This window comes from Saccopteryx leptura, chromosome 11, assembly GCF_036850995.1.
Source record: "Saccopteryx leptura isolate mSacLep1 chromosome 11, mSacLep1_pri_phased_curated, whole genome shotgun sequence".
Lineage (NCBI taxonomy): Eukaryota > Metazoa > Chordata > Mammalia > Chiroptera > Emballonuridae > Saccopteryx > Saccopteryx leptura.
This window is the reverse complement of record NC_089513.1, coordinates 25,710,225-25,732,901: the sequence shown is the minus strand read 5'-3', so window position 1 is coordinate 25,732,901 and position 22,677 is coordinate 25,710,225. Positions and strand designations below refer to the sequence as shown.

At 37.0% G+C, this 22,677-nt stretch overlaps 1 protein-coding gene across 1 annotated transcript in view; it reads right to left on the bottom strand.

Annotated features, from left to right (window-relative positions):
• Positions 1 to 22,677, bottom strand: part of RIT2 (Ras like without CAAX 2) — a 356,472-nt gene that overhangs the window by 166,242 nt on the left and 167,553 nt on the right. Inside the window, exon 4 of the mRNA XM_066352836.1 lies at positions 626 to 817. Coding sequence (XP_066208933.1) covers positions 626 to 817 — 192 coding nt within the window. The remainder of the gene's footprint in view (positions 1 to 625; positions 818 to 22,677) is intronic.

Below are 22,677 nucleotides of genomic sequence, written 5' to 3'. Positions count from 1 at the left end.
TAGACTGCTCTAATTAGAGAATTTAATTTATAAAAAATTGTTTTTGCATGCAACAGCTCAGTAAAGTAACTTAACAAAGTGAGTCTCATGGAATGACATTGTGAGATGATTTGTCTGGTATGATGGTGGCTGGCACTGAAACATGCAAATTGGCTCGGCCCACAGTGGTGCCCTGGCAGACAGAGTGCTGCGTTCTTTGTAAACACAGCTCTCTCCAGTGGTTACCTTGGTCTTCTTACATGGCACTAGACCCTAATAGCAGGTGTTTCAAGTGGCAAAGGCAGAACCTGCTTCACTCTAAAGACTTAATTTAACCTTAGAAGTTATACCATAATCTACTGTTCAAAGACAAATCACAGGGCCATTCCAGATCCAGGAGAAGATGGGGAGGAGCACACTCTTCCTGACAAGGGAGTGTAAGGGCGCTGCAAAGCCACATGTGAGATGGGACCTATTGTGGTGGCTAACACAAAATACCACGGGACCTCAAAGATTCCTTGGAAAAACGTGCGTAACTTCTTTCTCAGAATTCTCCATAGGAGCCTTGGAAAGCAGCCATACTTGGTACTATGCATCTTCAAAGAGAAAGACAGACGAGACGCTAACAGATAAAATTGGCACTCACCTGACGGAACTGCTCCAGGTCGATTTTGTTACCCACCAGCACCAGAGGAATTTCATAGGTGTGACGGACCTGAAAAATGAGCTCTTTAAACTTGGCAGCTTCCTGGAACGACTGGCGGTCGGTGACGGAGTAGCAGATGATGAATCCCTCCCCACCTCGCATGTACTGCTCCCGCATGGCTGTGAACTCTGCCTGCAGGTGAAGATCAAAATTGTCATGTTTAAAACAGTGACAACAATAAAATAATTGGTCAGAAAAAGAGAAACTATGAGAGTGAGAGTTTGGGTAGAAATTTTCTAAAAGTTTATGCTGTACACACTGGCCAGGTAGGTTGGTTGGTTGGTTAGAGCATCATCCCTGATACCCAAAGGTTGCAAGTTCAATCCCCAGTCAGGCATATACAGAAACAGATGAATATTTCTCTCTCCCTTTCTCTCTCCCTTCCTACCTGCTCTAAACAATCAAATTTAATAAAATAAAAAAATAAAAATAAGAGCATACTTGTGGGTTTTCATATAGAAAAGCAGTATGAAGTCTAAATATACTATTATAAAAAATATTTTTAATTGTTCAGAGTATTAGTCTTTAATCATAGATGATTTAAGAGATTTTAGGGGAGATATATTAAATAGCAGGTTTACCAATGTAATGTTGGTGATTGTACATATAGATTACATACTTTTAATATAGTTTTCTATATAATGACTTATTTTAAGGAAAAGAAATCTAAATTTGTTTAAGTACTCCAAACATTAAAACCTATAAGAACTAATTTCTCCTCAAAAATATACAAATTAGAGTGTAACAGTGATTATCTTTATAAACAAAGGAAGTTATTAGCATAGGTGATCATAGCCCCATTGGTACATTTGGGTCTTCTTAGAGCTGTCTCCCTGAGAGATATAAACAGAGGGATCTTGATGCCAAGTCATGAGTCTATTTCTACATTCTGTTGCTTCCTCCATCCACTTCTCTCTCTGCAGAGAACAGAATTACCTTTCACAATGTATCAATGTCTTAACCTGAGGACATCGCTGTATTAGTTTTTCATGTTGCATCACTCCTGAACTACAATTTTCTGGCAGCTGAAAATTCAATATTGGCTCTGTATTGCATTCGGAGAAATTCCTCTCAAACTGAAATATCTGTTTTCACTCACTATTATTCTGAATCTATTGTTAAAGTCACAAGAGCTAATTAGGTTCATGCAAAGGGAAAATAGAAAACAAACTCTGGCTGTGGAACAAGCCATACTAAACAATCAAAGAATACAAGAACATATTGTGACTTGGAAAATTTGTGAGATAAATAACCAAAGGAAGGGAGATTCACATGAACTTGAACTGTATTTGAGCTATGAAGCAAAGATGTGAATTCTTCACCCAGTAAAAGGTTTGCAAGATCTACTGAAATATTTTGCTCAGAGTAATTATCTAAAGAATTATTAATTTGACTTAACATGGCTTGATTTTTTGAGGGATGGGAACATTTACATAGCTCCAGAGATTCTGGAAAACTGGGAGGCTTACAAGTCTATAAAGAGTAATAAAGTTAGTAAGATCCTAAGTTACTTCACGGATCTCAAACTGTGTTCAGTCAAAAAGGAATGAGTGCAAACAGTTTCACTGGGTTCACCCAGTCATTGCAAAGTTTTACAAACTTGAGCCTGGCGGGGGAACAAGACTTGTCCATAGATGGACAGAAAGTTAACCTAAAATTGGTTTGAATAATTCATGTTCCCTCCCTGTCAATTTACTTAGTATTAAATTAAATTTAAACCTAAATTTCACTATGTCAGTCAAATGTACTAACATCAGAGAAACAAATCTACTCAGTCCCAATTTTGTTTATCTCCAAAAAAGTATCTGAGGCCCCTTGTTGCTCTGAGATTCTTTAATTGTGAAAACTATTCCTCAGTCAAGAATCCCACAGCTAATATGGATCAACTACAGAATTTTGGGCTGAAATTGCTAAATGATGTTTCCCAAATTTATAATTAGTGTTCAAATAGAAACAATAGAAGTATTATAGAAATATATGTACTATTTAAGAAAATATAAATGGATTTGTTACATCAGCTGTATATAATTGAAACCATAATAAAAGTGCTAACTAAAATAAACTGGAGAAGATTCATTTTACAACTTATAGTTCATGTTACTTGCCAATATTTTAACTAGCTTTTTAAAATTATTTTATTATTAAATTTTATTATATAAAACAATTAAGCATTAAAATGATTTTTGTCTATTGAGTATTGAAAAATAAATACACACTGAAAGATATATAAAGGGATACCAAATATATACAATTAATTTAATTTTCTTTCCACCTCAAATTCCCACTTTCCCTTCCCAAATGTGTAACAGTTAATAGTTTATCTTTACAGAAATAGTCTTTGTGTACACAGGCATAGACATACATAGTACACCTTTATATACCTTTTTATACTCAAATGGAAACACAATATACATTTTTTACTTTTAAGCTTAATTAAGATTTAATAGCCCTATAATGTATCTTGAAGGCCATTCCACAGAAGCATATACATTATCTTTTATGAATGTATAATTCCTTTAATGCATGTACCACAATTTAACTAGTTACCTATGAAGAAGCATTGAGTCCTCCATTTCTATTAAAAACAATGCTTCAATGTATATCCTTAAACATCCTCAAGATTTATGTATAGCTGAGAGCTACTGTTGCTAAATCAGAGAACTAACATTTTTACTTTTTGAGAAACAGTGCCAATCTTGCCACCAAAGACATTGTACCCGTAACTCTTTCCAACATTAAAGCGCCTATTACTGCTCATTCTTACAAATATCATGTATCAAATTTGTTTACCCTTTATAAATTTTAGAGTAAAAATGTAGTATCTTGTTCTTTTCATCTTCATTTATTTATGAGCCATACTAAGTATCTCCTGTGTTTACTATCTATTTAAAAATTATTTTCTAGATATGGATTTTATTTTGGGATAAGAAATAAAATATCTTTTGGGTTCTGGAATATATATATATATATATATATATATATATATATATATATATTTTTTTTTTTTTTTTGTATTTTTCTGAAGCTGGAAATGGGGAGAGACAGTCAGACAGACTCCCGCATGCCCACCAGGGGGCGATGCTCTGCCCCTCCGGGGCGATGCTCTGCCCCTCCGGGGCGTCGCTCTGCTGCAACCAGAGCCACTCTAGCACCTGGGGCAGAGGCCAAGGAGCCATCTTTGCTCCAATGGACCTTGGCTGCGGGAGGGGAAGTGAGAGACAGAGAGGAAGGAGGGGGTGGGGGTGGAGAAGCAAATGGGCGCTTCTCCTATGTGCCCTGGCTGGGAATCGAACCCGGGTCCCCCGCACGCCAGGCTGACGCTCTACCGCTGAGCCAACCGGCCAGGGCCGGTTCTGGAATATTTTTAATGTTTGGACTGGGGTAGGTTTTTCTTTTCTGTCATACATAAGAAAACAACAATAAATTTGTCTACTTCAACAATACATCACAGAGAAAAGACTAATAAATTTTAAAAATTCCAACAATGTGAAGGTAAAATTCACAGGAAACAATATTGGATGAATCCATGAGTGACTATCCAACCATGTTGATAAACAAGACTCAATATCATATGTGTGTTCTATTATAAACAGATTTTGGGGGCCTCATCTGATCTAAATCAGAGTCCCCAGTAGGGGGCTTCATCATTAGTATTCTAAAGGGCTCCTTGTTTGATTTCTCCTTACACCTGGATGTAGGGGTACATAACTATGTTTAAATTCAAAAGTGGTCTTTAATGATCTGAGAGCACAAAATCTGGGAGGCCCTGTACACGATTCTAGGTCTGTTACTCGCTTAGAGCACGGCCTCCAACAAATCACCTAACCCCTCAGCGCCTCCGCTTCCTCTTTTGTCAGAGGGGATTAGAACACACACTTAGCCTGTCTTACAGGGCTGTAGCAAGGATCAAAGGAGAGAACAGATGTGAAAATGCTTTGATGAATTTTTAAAATACGATACAAATTAATCCTATTATTATCTCTGGTACAAATTCTGCAGAATAGAACCTTTCACTGCGAGAACAGGCATGAAATCCTCTTAAAGCTGCATTAAATATAAATGCAGGAGTATTGCTCAAATACACTCCATCAAAAATTTAACCTTTTTTTTTTCAAATAGAGGAAGCTTTCTACCAATAAAACAGATATAATTATCTCAATGAATGGGGAAAACACTTTCTCTTCACTGACTTATCCATACTAACCTTTCCATAGCAGATCTATGTGCATTACTTAAAAATTCAATGGAGTCTGGTGGGGCCCAGAGAATGGAGGAGAAACTCTGAAGCTAGGTATCAATTTAGGAATATGATACTGAAATCGTTTTAATAAAAAAATGCAATGTTCAACATGTTGCTTCCATCTTTGTTCACCCATAAATTAAGGACTCCTGTGCTTTCTGTTCTGTGTATCTGGAATGTGAATATCTTCTTCATTTGCTTCCTACTATAAATAAAACCTGTCAGTTAATTATTCAGGAACACTACTACATACCATTTGCTTATCCATAAATAGCCAAATAGCTATGAAACTGACCCAATGTGTTAAATGCTACAAACACAAGCATTATTAATATTTTCTCAGCTATTTTAGGTACAACACTGCAGCTTGATCAGTTCCTTTTGATTGCTTCCTGGTATTAAAATAGTGTGAGAGTTCTCTTAATTCTGTAAATAAAGAATTTTTGATTAATCTCAAATCTCAGTTTCTTGATTACCAGAGCAAGTTTTTTGAGTGGGTTTTCAGAAACTTAAGAGACTGAACCAGTGCCCCACTGCATTCAGCGCATCTACTACAATATACAAATGACTGTAAATTGTTTTAGCATTAAAGTCAGACCCTCCTTTCAACTGTTTCCTAACACAACATGCACACATACCTTTGTCTACACTGGTTGTAATACCCACAATAACCACAGCTCTGCACCAAATTTATCCTCCTAGTAAAAAAAAAAAAAGTAAATAATAAAAGAAATTCAGTCATACACATAACATTTTGCTAACTGGTGAGCTATATTAAGAAGTAAAGAAAAATACGACCCTGTCCTGGTTGGAGATATTCAACTAGGCCAGCATAAAACAAATGAGAAGCCACAGAGTGCTTAATGAACCAGGAGGTTCGGGGAAGGGCAAGAATAGTTTGCAGGAGGCAGGCTATGAGGGCTTGGGGTAGGAAATGAGATCTGGTATTTTTTCTTAAATTCATTATTTGTAAAGAGCTCCTCAACTTTAATGCAATCCTACTTCCAAAGATTATATATTGTCACCATTAAATAACCTTTCCTGATTCAAATTCAACTTTTGCATGGCAGTTAAAGATCTGGGGCCTGATAGTCAACAGTTCAATATTTGGAGTTTGTCAGAGGAGTAATGTGGTCATTGCTTTTGTTTACATGTTTTTAAAGAAGAAAGAATAATAAAATAAAATATTATGAAAGGAATGAAAGTGTAGGTATCAAATTTATTGTAATGGATGTAAAGTACAAAGACTGAAATCGGTTGAGCGGGAGTTCCTCAGTGTCGAGCTGATCTGTGAAGCTGGTGAAGAATGCTCAACTGAAATGGAAATGAACGAGGGGCTTTTATAAATGCTGATACCATAGGGTCAAAATTTTATCCCGAAAGCCAAAATCTAATTCAGGACTTTATATTGTTTTGTAGTTTAAAGAGGGTATAACTATCTTCACCATTATACATTTATTTGTCATCTCTCTTTCAATGTTTGACATGTACTTTCAAGAATGCATTAAATCATGGAATACTGCCTAACTCAATCATCAAATATTCATTGAACACTTATTATGTGACAGGCATGTAAAATTTTAGATATAAAACAATGCATATAATTCAAAAATAATGCACATAATATATAATACATATAATAGGATACAATTAAATAAAAATATGGATAAATACGAAAAAGAAGAAATAGAAACTCAAGCATTAAAACCAAGATAAAGTGAGAACACAATTTCTTTTTTTTTTTTTTTTTTTTTTTTTTGCATTTTTTCGAAGCTGGAAACCGGGAGGCAGTCAGACAGACTCCCACATGCACCCGATCGGGATCCACCCAGCATGCCCACCAGGGGGCGACGCTCTGCCCACCAGAGGGTGATGCTCTGCCCATCTGGGGCATCGCTCTGTTGCAACCAGAGCCATCCTAGCTCCTGAGGCAGAGACCACAGAGCCATCCTCAGCACCCGGGCCATCTTTGCTCCAATGGAGCCTCGGCTGCGGGAGGGGAAGAGAGAGACAGAGAGGAAGGAAAGGGGGAGGGGTGGAGAAGCAGATGGGTACTTCTCCTGTGTGCCCTGGCCGGGAATCGAACCCCGGACTTCTGCACGCCAGGCCAACGCTCTACCACTGAGCCAACTGGCCAGGGCCGAGAACACAATTTCATCTGTAAACTTGACTCTCAACTTTTAGACATCCAAAGCTACAATAAAAAAAACACAATCAATTATAACACTTTATGATCAATAACAACACACTAATGGGTCAGGTGACACAAATCTCTCCCTAAGCACTGAGAGCTGAAAGCAGCTTTTCTTATGGGTGTTCAGATAAGGAACAATATCTTCAATATCCAAAGGATCTGTAGGATCAAGTTTCCTAGGTCTAAGTCTCTAATTGTATTTTTCAATGTAAGTGTCAGCAAACATTTTGTATACTTACTCCATGGTACTACTGTAACAAGGCTCAAGCAAGATAACAGAAAAGTTGTTTTGTAGAAGATAGAACAGCATGTTAAAATTGAGCATAATAGCTAAAATATTTTGATTTTATTGTTTGAAAAATTGTAAGGGCCCATGAGGAGGATGGAGGATTCAGGGTGCCTAGAATCTGGCTATCATGAACATGGTCCTGTAAAGCTCTTACCTCAATATAACTTAACATAAATGCTAATATTACAATACAGGACAGGCTACATAATTTGTAGTTCTGGTGCAAAATGGAAATATGGGGACCTTGGTTCAAAAATTAAGTATTATAAAACAGGAACAGCAGAGCCTTAAACAAAATACAGGACCCTTCTGACCATGGAGCCCTGGACAATTGCATGAATTGCAGGCCCATGAAGCCAGTGCCATTGACATGAAAAACCACAAAAAAGCATGTGAGGAAAATTCCAAAGAGAGGCTCCCTGCACAGGTCTTCCAGAGGAAGGGCCAGTGGCAATTATGCTCAGAGGTTAAGGCACTACTGAAGCTTCCTGACCCCAGTGAGGGACACAAACCCAGACAATGATGGATGTGCAAGGTGGTGTGAAGTGTGGGTTTGGGGAGAAAGTGAGAGACATGTAGGAGGGGAATGCCATATATACTTCACATGGAAAACAGTTATTACAGAGAGAGACATGAGTGTAGCTCATATAGAGTGGCATGTTTCTGTTGCCAAGTGAAGTAACCTTACTAAAAGCACGTGACAACTAGGTTCTGGATTAGATGTGATAGGATACCAAAAATTCAATATAATGAGATATATGTACGGCCCTATTTTAGAATTGATCTGGCAATAGTTGAATGGAGTAAACAGATGTTGAAGGTAGAGAAAAACTACTAAAGGCTTTTGAAGTAATTCTGAAGCAGTTTTCCATGGGGGAAGAAATAGAATGAAAAATTCTTGAGAGGTCGTGATGTAGAGAAATGGAGAGACGAGAAATATTTCTGACTTGGTGGACATTATTGTGGGTATGAGAGAGAAAATATATTTTAAACAATGCTATAAATGGTTCAATCAGTAATGCTGAGCCACTGGGTGGGCTTCTGCTCATGTTCTACTTCTGTGGTCTGTGGTATTAGCTCCCATGTTAGATAGGAAAAAATCAAAATGTAGAGATACTAAATAAGATGGCCAAAGTCCTAGAGACACCATACCACACTGCTTATCCAAGAAAGGAAGAATTAATTTAATTTTGCTCCAGTGTTTGTAGCTCTAGAGCCTAGAAAACAACAGAAGTCATAATAAAATGATGCTGATTGAGAAAAGGAAATAACTTAGGGGCCATTGTGTCACAAAGATTTGTCTAGAGCCAACCCTAGAAACCTAAAAGGACCTATCCATAGGCAACTGGAAATCGGTTTTATTTATTTTTAATTATTTTTTTATTTAGTGTTTTCATTGGGTGGCACTGGTTAACAAAATTATATGGGTGTCAGGTGCCCAATTCTACAACAGTTCATTCATACACTGTATTGTGTGTTTACCATCCCAAGTCAAGTCTCTGTCTGACATCATTTATACCATTTATACCCATATTCCCTCCTCCTTCAGCAATCACTACACTATTGAGGTAGCAGAGGGTTTGAGCAAAAAGGGGGAAAACAGAAGAAACTTTATGGAGATAGACAACAGTATGAAACAGGGTTTATGTGAAAAGAGAACAACTGAACGAGGCAGGGCTGAAAGCCACAGGAGACAAGTCTTTGGATTGATCATGAGAACAGGAATAAAGGTGACTAGTCTGGATTAGTTCTGGGAACAGGGATTGTTTTTGCTACATTTTGTGGGGGGCTCTGGAGCTTTGTCCCATTGAGAGTATACTTACCTATTTTAAAGGAGATTTTCTGAAAATAGTTTTTCACATCTTTTAGTTTTGTTCCTTCCTGCCAAACAGTGCAGACTTAGGCACTTACTACCCTTCCTCTGTATTGTAATCTGTGTGCTTTGCTCCCCTTCCCATCACTAGACTCTAAACTTTCAGAGAGAAGAGCATTTCAGCATTGCATTCTCCAAAGCACTAGGGATGGTGCCTGGATCAGAGACCAGGAGATAATATCATTTAGTTAATTACTTACTTTAAATGTTTTTAAGTAATGTTACCATTCCCTGGATGATGTACACTTTAAGGAGCGTAAGGTTTGAAGGATGGAGGCTGGAGATAAAAGGAAATTGAAATCAAATCTCTCAATTAAATTGATAAAACTTTTGGTTATTTACTCACTCATGTACATGTAAGGCCAGGTCTAGTTTACCATTTATGTAAACATGCATCCCACTGAAATCTGCAGTAATTAAAAATCAATTTAATGATTCTCATTTCATTTCTTACCTTGAATCATTTGTCTTATTCTAGTAAGAGAAGAAAAACGAATCTCACCATCTCTGGATGCATCAAATTTCTATCCCAGAGAAGTCAGTTTGCCTTTCACCAATCTATTTGACTTGTACTTTCTCAGGGACTTAAAAGTTTCATGACTGCCTCCGGTGATACAAATCCACTAAAAGATATTTTTATCACAGCTTGTTTCCTGCTTATCCTGGAGGTCACTCATACTGTGAGCTGCTTTCCTGCTAATAAAATCTACAGGAATGCATCTTGGAAGAAGGCAGCATAACTGTGTCACAAAAGGATTCCATCTACAACACTTTCGTCATTCCCAATACAATACTGAAAGAATCATACCAACAAAAATACAGTGGATGAGAAAATGCACATGTCAAAATTGCATTTGCCAATTGATTTAGAGCACACAATAGGATGCTACAATTTAAAAAATGATGCATGAGATGTGTATTTAAACAGGGTTGGGCAAAAGTAGATTTATAGATATAGGTGAAAGTTTATTCTTGTATTGTTATATACTAATTATATTATTTTCCATACAAATAAGTGTAATTCTACTTTTGCCCCACCCTGTATATACATATATGTGTGTGTGCACGTATGTGTATTCACACATACTGCTTTAAAAAGCCTATCACATAAAGTATTTCTGTTGGCTAAATAGGAAAAAAGAATTACCATTTGGTGGTCGAGGTAAAAATCCTAATTATCTTGTTTTGTGATACTTAGAATAACTTGTTACCAGATAATCCTAAAATTTTAGAGATTTATTGAGAAGCTGTTATGCCTTCACAAAACATATGAGGAAAAGATGGCCAAAGTATTTTCCCTTCATAATATAGGAGTTAATGGGTGGCAAAGATGCTTTCCTTGACCAAATTCCATTTAGGCTCCCCCAAACTTTTCAATTAGGTCTTGATGCTTGGGCCTCTATGTTTCTTTCTGCATTGTCCAATTTTAGCAACAACTCTGCTAAATTGATGTAGCCAGACTGCCCCATCCTCCTTTCATACCATCCGGGATATTTAGTCAGGGTCCTCAGCCTCTACCCTCCTCCAGATGATGTCTGATCTTCACCCGGGCCTGGCTCGAGTAAGCGTCCTACTAGGTCGGTTTAGCCAAAACCCTCCCTTCTCTCGAACGTTTCTGCTTAGCAATTTTCCATCTACCCATCCCCACCCTGTTCCTTGATTATAAATTCCTACTGTCAATGCTGTGTTTGGAATTTTTATACTGAGGTCTCCTTTCCTTATTGTGAATAGTCCTGAATAAATCCGTTTTTACCACTTTAACTGCTGTCTGGCTCCGACTTTTCTTTAGTAGTGTGTGGTCCCTATAATGTGCTAGATATCCCTTACATTCTGGCTTAGTTACAGTCTCTTGGGTGGCTGCTCTAACCCCGGGCTCCCTCTTCTCCAATCAATCCATCATTTATTTATTTCCCCATCCCACTAATCTTCTTTAAGCAGTACATTCATTATGCTGCTGCTCTGCCTCCAAAAGTTCAGTGGTTACCCATTACCTTTCATGTCAAATCTATACTCATCTGCTTGATTTTAAGACCTATATTATCTGATATCTTGCCGCATATCCAGCTTTATCTCCAATTAACCCTGACTATGTACTTTCTGTACGCTAATGGGGTCACATCTTTCATGGCTTACTCACATTATGTCTTCTCTTACCATTGTGCCTTCACGCCTTCATTCCCTGCAACAGCACTTTTTCAAGCTAATAGAGAATTTAGTGACTATTGGCTGCAACTCTTATTCTGCAAATGAGGATATCAGTGCCCAGAAAAGTAGGTATGATGTCATTTTCCCACAGCTAATTAAAACAGCCAAGTCAGAAAAACCAGTCCTTTATAATCTCTTGTTCCTTGTTGGGAAGCTGCCCTTTCTCTTCTGTGACCAGTACATTTTTTTTTCTTTCATAAACCTAAATATAGGTAACAAACCCAGCCCTTACTATTAATCGGTTGTGTATCTTTTCCTCACTTATGAGCATCAAAAACTAGCAACTAATGATACCTCTATTTCATAATTAATTAGCAATTAATTGTATCTTTATTATTTGAGTTAGGTTTGTGTCATCAAGTAGAGTTTAAATATTCTGGGGTCAACATCAAGCCCTAAACTATGTTTAATGTTTCTATTGCTCAGTAGATTTTTAGATATATGACAACTTCAATTAAACTGCTGCTGTTTACCCATATAATGTTAAATAGTGTCACCCTAATAAATTAAAAAAAATTAAACTGCTGCTATTCAAATGGATAAATACTATTTCTAATAAATAGTTATGCTTTTTTTTATTTTATTTTATTATTATTATTATTTTTTGTATTTCTCTGAGGCTGGAAACGGGGAGAGACAGTCAGACAGACTCCCGCATGTGCCCGACCGGGATCCACCAGGCACGCTCACCAGGGGGCGACGCTCTGCCCACCAGGGGGCGATGCTTTGCCCCTCTGGGGCATCGCTCTGTCGAGACCAGAGCCACTCTAGCACCTGGGGCAGAGGCCAAGGAGCCATCCCCAGCACCCGGGCCATCTTTGCTCCAATGGAGCCTCGGCTGCGGGAGGGGAAGAGAGACAGAGAGGAAGGAGAGGGGGAGGGTTGGAGAAGCAGATGGGCGCTTCTCCTGTGTGCCCTGGCTGGGAATCAAACCCAGGACTTCTGCACGCCAGGCCGACGCTCTACCACTGAGCCAACTGGCCAGGGCCTAGTTATGCTTTCTTTAGAGCAGGAGTCCCCAAACTTTTTACACGGGGGGCCAGTTCACTGTCCCTCAGACTGTTGGAGGGCCGGACTATATAAAAAACTATGAACAAATCCCTATGTACACTGCACATATCTTATTTTAAAGTAAAAAAACAAAACAGGAACAAATACAATATTTAAAATAAAGAACAAGTAAGTTTAAATCAACAAACTGACCAGTATTTCAATGGGAACTATGCTCCTCTCACTGACCACCAATGAAAAAGGTGCCCCTTCCAGAAGTGCAGCGGGGGCCGGATAAATGGCCTCAGGGGGCCACATGCGGCCCACGGGCCATAGTTTGGGGACTCCTGCTTTAGAGTTTAGAGGATGTGTATGTTCTAGAACAGAGATAATTAGAAAGCTTCTCACAACACAGAGGTTTGTGAAGACATATGACACATTTTCCTAGATTTATCTTTTTATCTCATAGAACCCAAAGTAACAAATCCTAATTCCAGTGTTTTATTACTGAATAATTTGGTCATCAATTTTATTTTCAAAAGTCCTTGAAAACATGCCTGCTTTAATATGCCATGCCTATTTCAAGAGTACTCTGCTATCAGAGTGATTCTAAAATTGTTCTATGCTATTTAGACTTCAGAGGTAAATCAGAGAATCTGAATTAGAGGACAGTAAGAGCTTGACTTTCCTGGCAATATGGTGGCAAATTATCTGGCAGGTATGGATTCAGGGTTAAGTAGAAGAGAAAAATAAAATAAGAAGAATATGTGTTCTGGAGAACGTCAAATCCATCTGCAAAGCTGATCTAGTTATCAACTAACCACAAAGTTTCCTGCTGTACCTATCTCAGGGTTGGATCCAATTTGCTCAAATATAGATTGAATAGAAAATAGAGTAAATAAGACATAGATTAAATATTTCAGGGAGTTACATAGATTTGTAAACAACAGAGATAAAAATGTATTGGGGAAAAATACAAGTTAACCCAATTGTAGCAGATCAAAGACCCTAGGAAATAGTAATTGTGACTGCAGAGGTAATAAATAAAACCCTTCAGAGGCCAGGGGTTGGCCATAGTTATTTGTGCGGCAAATGTAGGATGGGCAATGTCTCAGGAGTTCTCTCCCTCTGATAGAGGCTGTAGAAGGCTATTTTGTGTTAACAAAACCTCAGAATCTGGCACAGTGTAGATCATGGAAGGGTATTCCAATATGAATCTCCAAGACATTTCAAAGTTTAATATTTAATACAGAGGTAATGATTGATGTGAGAGGAGAAAAGGCAAAAACCAACTGTGCTCTTGATACTATATGTTTAAAAATTTTAAAATGGAAAAAGAATAATGGTGAAAATAAAAACAAAGAACTTTCAAGCAACACATGCAGAAAACCTTATTGTAGAAATGCCAGTCCCAGAGATATCTGCAATGAGTCTGCATATGTATGAAATCTTGAGATTTCTGTCCTAGATAATACAAAGTAACAGCATAAAATAAGTCTCTCGCCTAGTTTTCATGATTCAGTACAGGTTAACACACTTGATAGGTACTTCCAAAATTTGTAAACCCTTTCCTTCTCTCTTAAAATAACATCTTTCAAAGCTGTTGAATGAAAATTTATCAAGGTAATCAAGTTTTTATTTTAAAACCCACTATAACAGATGGTTTTTCTTCCATAAATAGCAAACCATCTATTCCAGTGTTAAATTTTAGCATTATTAACTGAAGGATGATCCAAATATAGAAAATATTCTATTTTATATTTAGGAGGAAAAAAGAGATGTTAACTAACTCCAATAAAAGATTATTAGTAACATCCATGATAGATTGTTTCTGATTTGCTTAAAAGATAGTAAATAAAACAACTGATAAAAGAAATTTGGTGACAGTCAAGTCATTCATGTCAAAGAAAGAAAATGTCATGAAGCTACAACTAGCAAAGAGCCACAGAGGGGTATTAAGCAAGGGCCTCTGGGGCTCGAGTCAGTTTGAATTCTGATTCTGTCACTCTATATAGTTCCACAGGACTCACTTTTTCATCTGTGCAATAGGGTAAATAAGACTGCTTTCCCATAAGGTAGTTATGAAGACCAAGTGAATTAGCAGAACTAAAGCTCTGAAGATTTCTCTCTGTGAAGCATCTCCAAGTGTTCCTAGGACACATGAAGACCCAATACCCCTTCGCTATTATTAACATTGCTTGTCCTATTAGGTCCGTTTCCTCTGCTTAATCCAAGAGAGATCTAATAGCTCTGTCTGTCCTACATGGTCAAGAATAGGATGTGGAATTTGCAGTTAGAACTTGCCTCTTTTAACCACCTATTTTGTATGAACAGAGTCACAAATGAATCTAAAACCACAGATAGCTCCTTATAAAAGCAAATTTTAATTGTCCTCTAAAATAAATTTACTGCTATTTAATCCAGTATTACTACTAAAATACCCATTTAAAATTTTTGTTTTATTTTATATTGATTCCCAATGCTTATTCCTTATTTCAAGTAAAAGTACCTTTATAATATTTTTAATCTACTGGAACAGCTATTAATTTCCCAAAACTGAACTGTACTTCTGATGAGAAACAATTCTCCTTTCCAACACTATGCCTGAAAAACATTGACTTTTGATAGCTCTTGGCACATCATATAATATAGAAAACAAAATAAAAATACTTTGGTTTAACATTCTGTAAGTACAGTACTTTGAATATAATAACTAAAAGCAAAAGGATTTGCTCAAGAGGATTTCATGAAGTCCATGGCAATTTGCATTAATCTGACCATTCTCCTATTGTTTGCCTACCTGAATGAAGGTTTTCTGGGTATAAATCCTATAGATTAACACACTGGGGAAAGCCAACACTGGTGTTTGAATGCATTGTGCAAGCTAATATACAGAAGCTGAATACCAATGGCTCAGGAAAGACATATTTTAGCACACTCTGCAATTGCCTCTGCAGTTCCTGTGCCTCAAATTGCCCTCTCATTCCTCAAAGTTTAAACGTTGCAGGTCACATCTTCTCAAGATTCTGTTCAGAGTAGAAATAAATGCTCTCAGATGTTTTAAATCTCACAACATGTTTTATAGATATGTATTATGTGTGTATATATATATGCATACATACACATACATATAGAATACATGCATATAGATGTATATGTGTATGTATATTCTGTCTTACTATATTTATATTCATATATTCTGTCTTATACTTTCCACTGCATGATGGGCAGCCTGTTATGGTGCCTGAACACTGAATCTAGTAGGCCCTCTAAAAATATTTGTTAAGGGAATAAAGAGTCACACTTTAAACAAACTCCTTTATAGTTTTTATGGCTCTTTCATAAGCTTAAAATTATCCTTTTAATTTTTCCATTGATTTGATAGAGAAGAATCAACTTGTTCCAATTAGTTGTTCCATTTAGTTATACACTCATCAGTCCTTTCTTGCATGTGTCCTGACCAGTGATCCAACCCATGACCTCCGCCTACCTCTATCCATCTGGCCACCCGGCCAGGACCATAGCTTAGTTTCTTTAAAGCAACAAAATTAAAACCTATCAAGAATTCCACTTCATAGGTTAGAAAAATGGAGCTCATTGATATCAATGTTTTTCAAAGTCACAGATAGTAAGCATTTAACTCAAGCATTTATCTCCACCTGATGCTAATTTTGGTGCCCTTCCCCACAATACCCAGCTGACTCTTAGAGCAACAATGCTATTTTATTGTACAAAATCCCACTAATCTAATACTTCCCATGCAACCCTCTGATAGTGTAAACTGGAGTTCCATTTATTTCTAGTTTATATCTTGGAAAATTACATTTATCCCATCAGGCTTGATTCTCAGGCTTCTAACATATATTTGGATTTATGGCATTATTTAGCAGAAGGGGTATTTCAAGCCACACCTCAAGGAGGGAAGGAATAGTTTCACCCTGAGTGTTGAAAGGGATATCCAGACCAAGATTCTACAGAAACAAAAGAGAAATGAGCAAGGTGTACCTATCACTTTAAGCAGATTTGCATGACTGCAGCCAAGACTGCTGTCAGAGAAGAAGACAGATTGTGCTAGTACCGGCTAAGAAACTGTCGGGAGCAGCTGATTTGAGGAACAATAAAAGCCATTCCTTTGCCTAAAATTATTTTCCCTATTGACCTTCACCCAGCCCAGTATTAATTATTTTTCTGAGTTAAAGCATCAAAAGTTTCTGTTTACAAGCAGGCCCAATCTCTAGGAGGACAAAGTTTTCCTCGTTTGCAGCTCAGACATACCTCGAAGTGGTGGACCAGCAAAGCGTAATGTAATGAACGCCCCAAAACAGTGAAGCTAAATCCAGAATGAAGCACATACACAAAGGTTCCTGAAAAACACCTCCCTCGCATTCATTGTCCTACTTACTCGCCTCCCCGTTTACAGCGTTGGCCATAGCACTCACGGGTATATAGAATTTGAAGACCCGTCTTGGGATGCCACAGTCTTACACGCATAACGTGAGTGGGAAGTATGGTCTCCTTGAAAGAACAGAAAGTGCCACTGACCCATATGTGATCTTTGTTGGTTCGCAACGTCCAGAGTTCCGAGGGTACATGAAATGTCCCCATACACGCTGGGCGAGGGTAGATTAAAGAAGACACAGGCCACTCCAAATTGGGAGGTAGCAGTTTAACAAACAAGTAAACTTACGTGTGAGGCTTGTCTTGGCAGGCACAAGACTTACAATAGATCTCAATACCTGCTCATTCCAATCTTAAAAGTTTATATAGTGGCCTTAAGTCGGTTCTGACATGTGAACCATCCAGGTGGTCTCAATACCACACTGCTCTCGGCAGGCTGTAGCCTTACACTGGTTCCAGCTGCGGGCAAGGTGGGTAGAAATTAGTCAAAGCACAGGGATGAGTAGTAGCCTCAGAGTACCTGGGGCCATTTATCGGGTCAACCACAGGTCACAGGCTCCTTCCTGATGACCTCCAACAACAATCTTGAGTAAGTAATAGTCCTTACACGTCCAATTTCTTCACTTTTAGAAAAGGTGAGGATAATTCCCATCCTTTTTAAGAAACAATTGTTATGAAGGAGTTACATCAATTTAGTAGGAGGAAAATGTGCTAGAAAATGCAATGTATTATTCTTTACTCTAAAACACAAACATCTAACATATTAAAACAGAATTATGAACATTTATTTCATAATTACTGTAAGGTGTTATTACATATTATATGTAAGTTTATATTTTATATTATATATAATTTTATAATATATTATATATAATTAATATATTTATAATTTCAGTTAATTTTAAGAACAACCCTATAAAAAAGAGAAAGTAAGGAACAGAGATAAATTTGTCCAGTCACAGCTAATTAGTGATAGAACAGGAATTATTATGGTAGAAACTTTTTTCTCAATCCCTTTATATGAGTTTTTGAAAGAATAAGCTACTTGTTTCCTGGTATTTAAATCCTAAAGGTATCATCTTAGTGTAGCTACTTAGACATATCATTTTAGAGTTGTTATCTGAATTGTTCATGTTAACAAAATGGTGATTACGTCCATTACTTACACTTACATACCATTTGGCTTTTCAAAGTAGAAACAATCCCTTAGAACCTAAAAATAATAACTGATCACACGAAAACTTTTCAATATGGCTTGGCATATGGACTCTATCTAGTGCACAGACTGGATACTAATGTGAGGTTTCAACTCCTATAATTAGAAGATGCCGTGTCCTTCCACCCGTAGGACAGTAGAGGAGTGGACTTGGCATCTGAATCCTCTCTCTGCTCAGAAGTCCCGTGACTTGCCTCTGAGTACATTTAATAGCCAGTCAAATTTCACTACTACATACAGCCTTCCTCTTAGTTAATGGTCACTCTAACTTCATTGCTTTGGTCCTAAATTGTAGCATCATCGTGAACTTTTCTCTCTTATTTTCTGCATCTTACATGAACTTTACTGCAAATGTTGTCAATTTTACCTTCACAACATAGCCAAAATCCAACTACTTTTAATACTGACAACTCCTGGATGCAAGTCCCCATTACTTCCTTGATTGCAATAGCCTCGCAGCTACTCTTCCTGCTTGTACTAGTTCTTCCCGACCGAGTCTGTTATCAACACAGTGCTCAGGCTGAGGTCCTCAAATCTCAGCCAGAGCAAGTCCCTTCTTTCCCTGCTCAGACCCGGCTAATGGCTCACTATGTCATTCAGTGGAAACAACAGTGTCCTGAAAATGGACCATAAAGAGTTATGCAGACTGCCCCTTACCCTCATCTCTCTGCTCATGTGTCTTACTACAAGTAGACACGCTCTACTTAGATCCAATCTGCAGTTTTCATATGCTAAGGAGAGCCAGAAATATGGGTTTTTATGCAGTATCTCTTGATTTTAAGATTAAAAAATGATTCCAAAAAGTTTTTGTTGTTTGTTTTAGCTCTTCAAACCAAACAAACACTATATAGCCAGGGACAGGTATACCCACATGTGACTATTTCTCTGGGGCTCTTCTCTGAACCTCTGAGTTACTAAAAATCCTTTTAGATGTGACACTCAAATATTCAACCTAGGGCCCATTTACTGGACCAAACTTATTTCCAGAAGAATGTATAATTTATAACTGCCAATATTTTCCACTATCATAGAAGAGAGATTATATCACTTCTGAAAAATCTCTTTCCATTAAGCCTTCTGGGAGAAGCAAGCAGTTACAATGATTACAGAACTTCTGAGAGTGATTACTTTAGTTAATGAAACTCAAGCATTAGTGTTTGGGATTTGTTCTGTTTTGTTTACAAAATAGCATTTCTCAACATTTTCCTTAATAATTAATTACGTTATTGAATGTGGTAGATTTCTATCTAACTTTATTCTTTTCTCAAATGTAGTAATTTCTTTCCACCTGATAACTTGAGCACATGAATTTTATCAGATATTTTACAGGTGCGTTTATGTTCCTGACCATTTAACATTATCTTAATTAAAGTGCTTATTGTTATCTATTCCATAAGAGGTTATTCTGCAAAGGATAGTCATATTCTACACACATGCATAGCCGATGAATGTATCTAGCTTCTTTTTAAAACATCTTTTCTTGTTCCGTGGAAGAGAAAATGTTAGGATCCCAGTTTAGCACACACTTAGGCCTAGATTTCTTCTTTGAAGAGGAAAAACAGACTGGCAATGATTCTTTCTGTTAGGGCAACGCAGGCTTAATATACCTCTGAGAATCTGGGCACCGACATGGTGTGAACTGAGTGTTTCTGACACTGAAAATCCACATGAGCAAACACGGGTTTTGTTGAATGTTTCCCATGAGAATGAAGAGAACCTTATTCCAATCAGGCAGTGATAAGGTTACATTTGACATGATGGTTAATGTAATTATTTTGTAGTAAGTGTGATCTTTCATTATTTTTTTTTAATTTTTAAAAGCACATATTTTCATTCTTAGACTTGTGCAATGACTCATTTTACATCTTTTAAGGATTGTGTTTACAAGATGAGTGAGCTATACAGAGTGAATCATATCAGTTTATCAACAAATTAGAGGCAAATTTGTTAGTCAAAACATTTTTTGGTGGATTTTATGCTGGTTCTACTATTTGAAATATTTGAATAAGAAAACACCAAAAAAAAAAAAAAAAAGGAATATCAGATAAATAATATTGTTGTACACACAATAAACTGATTTGGAAATGTTTTTATTTAATTTTTAGTTCTTGAAGGTGCACATTTTATGTAATTGTACATTACCCTGTAAAACAAAACTAAAGTTCTACAAAATTAAAATTAAATAAACAGACCATGATATGTGGACACTACGAAAGAATATAGTTTAGTCTGAAGAGGTAAAAGATTTAAAAGCTGATATGGCATTGTTATCAAAAAGTCCAACTTTTAGCATCTCCTAATGTAGACCAGTGGTTTGGAGACTTCAGCATGCATCAGCATCACCTGGGTGGGGGGGCTTCTTAACAAAGATCTGGGCCCAGAATTTTCACGTCCAACAAGCTCTCAGGTGATATTGATGCTGCTGGTCTAGAACCCACACTTAGAAAGTCACTGATACAGCTGATGTGTTTTCCTGTCTCTCATTTTTGGTGAGTCTGATGCATCTCTGTTCAACACAACACATAATTTTTGTGTTCAGGAGGAAGCCCACTCTCTTTTAAACCCCAGTGAATCTAATGTTTCCTATCAGCTATTAAAGTAATTTACAGGATAAATTCTCTAAATGCTCTATTTAATCATGTATGCAGCACCTATAATTCAGAGGAATCACAATTGATTAAAGACTACTTATTTTCTTACTTGTTAATGGGGATACTATTTTAGGGATTGAACAGAGTATTCTTGATAAACAATATGAAGAGCTCTACAAATCTGAATCCTACCAACTTTGTTCTTGTTAAGGGAATTGTAAAACAACTGGAAATTAGGAATGACCAAGGGTAATATATTGTCTTAAAATCTCAAAAATATTATTCCTGCTACAGACGATTTAAACATAAAGTACTCTTGTCAGTTCAGGAGAATGTAAATGTAAGTGGAATGAGTCAATCATTTAGGATCCAATATGTATATGCAGGGTGAAAAATGAACCTGAAAATCCCTTAATAGTCTTTAATTTCCTGGTCTATGATTTTAGAAGCTCAGAAGAAGATAGGCATTTCTTTTTTTTAGTTGTTTTTTCATCTTGGTTCTAGATTTTCTTTTTTTGGTCTCTCAAGAGGTACTTTGGACCAGAAGGAATAATGGATTGAAAAGAGAAGGGGTCTCTCTCTCTCTCTTTCTTCCTCTCTCTCTCTCTCATATCTCAATATAAAAAGTATAACTGCCTGCCTGACCTGTGGTGGTACAATGGATAAAGGGTCGACCTGGAATGCTGAGGTCGCTGGTTTGAAACTCCTGGCTTGCCTGGTCAAGGCACATTTGGGAGTTAATGCTTCCTGCTCCTCCCCCCTTCTCTTTCTGTCTGTCTGTCTGTCTGTCTCTCTCTCTGCCCCCTCTCTAAAATGAAAGTTGAAAAAAAAAAGTATAAATGATTGTGGGGAGAAACTACAAATTTTCCAGCTGTGTAGACTGGGGAGTGACTCATGGAAAAACTAGACTTGTGTTAGTTCTTGACTCACGGATATAATTTGAAAATATAGATATAGGAAAATCTAACTTTACAGAAGCACACAAGAGTATTGTTCACAAAGGCAAGAAGGTTATAAATTGAGAGGCATAAATGGTGAGTGGCATGTAGTGGTTCCATTTGGAGAGAAGACTTAATGAGAACAAAGTGAATTCCTTTGTCCTCAAAACAAGGTTGACAGCTAAATTGATTAATTCATTTGTGGAGTCCAGGTCAAATGGTGAGTGTTGTGATCAGTTGATTCTTTACATATTCAGTAAGTGAGACTCTCATTGCCCATGAATGAACACATTAAGAAAATGGAATTGAGTTTCTTCAGTGGCTTGTTTGGGATTTCCTGTATTAACCTCTTTACTTCCTGTGCCTTTTCATCACTCTGGTTTTGCACAGCATATTAGAAAGAACAGGCCCCTTAAAAATCACTGGATAAAGTCTGCACTTAATAGGAACTTTTAAAGGTAAAGATATAAAAATGAAGAATTTCTGTAAAGAAAATGAGGCCATGAATCAGCAACACTGCTCCTATTCCAGCAGCACGGTGAAGCATAAGGCACGCAAAAGCATGAAGCGTAGAAAAAGCACATGGACTAAGTGTAACTCAAACTGGTTCAGGACAGAAAATGCAGAAGAACTGAGAATTGATACAGAGCACCATTGTTCATACCCACTGTATATAATATATACTTTAGTAAATAAAATAATAAAATGTATATCGTTCTTATCCTAGAAGGTAGCTGCTATTACTTTTCACCACATTTTTTTTGCTCTACACCTAAATATCTGAACTAAATAACTCCTCCAGGAATAATTTGTATATATTTATATCAGTGTCAGAATATACACGAATCAGATTGGATTGTTTCTAATTTAAAAAGTTAGCAGAACTACTTGCAGAATGCAGTTTTCAACACTTATTTCTGTCTCTGTGTGATACATCATACCTCCTACCATTCTAAATGTGTCACATATAATACAATTTTAATTGGAATGAATTAAATTTAATTTTATGCAGAGAACAGAGGCATTTGTAGTATCTTAAAGCATAATGAGAGATTGAA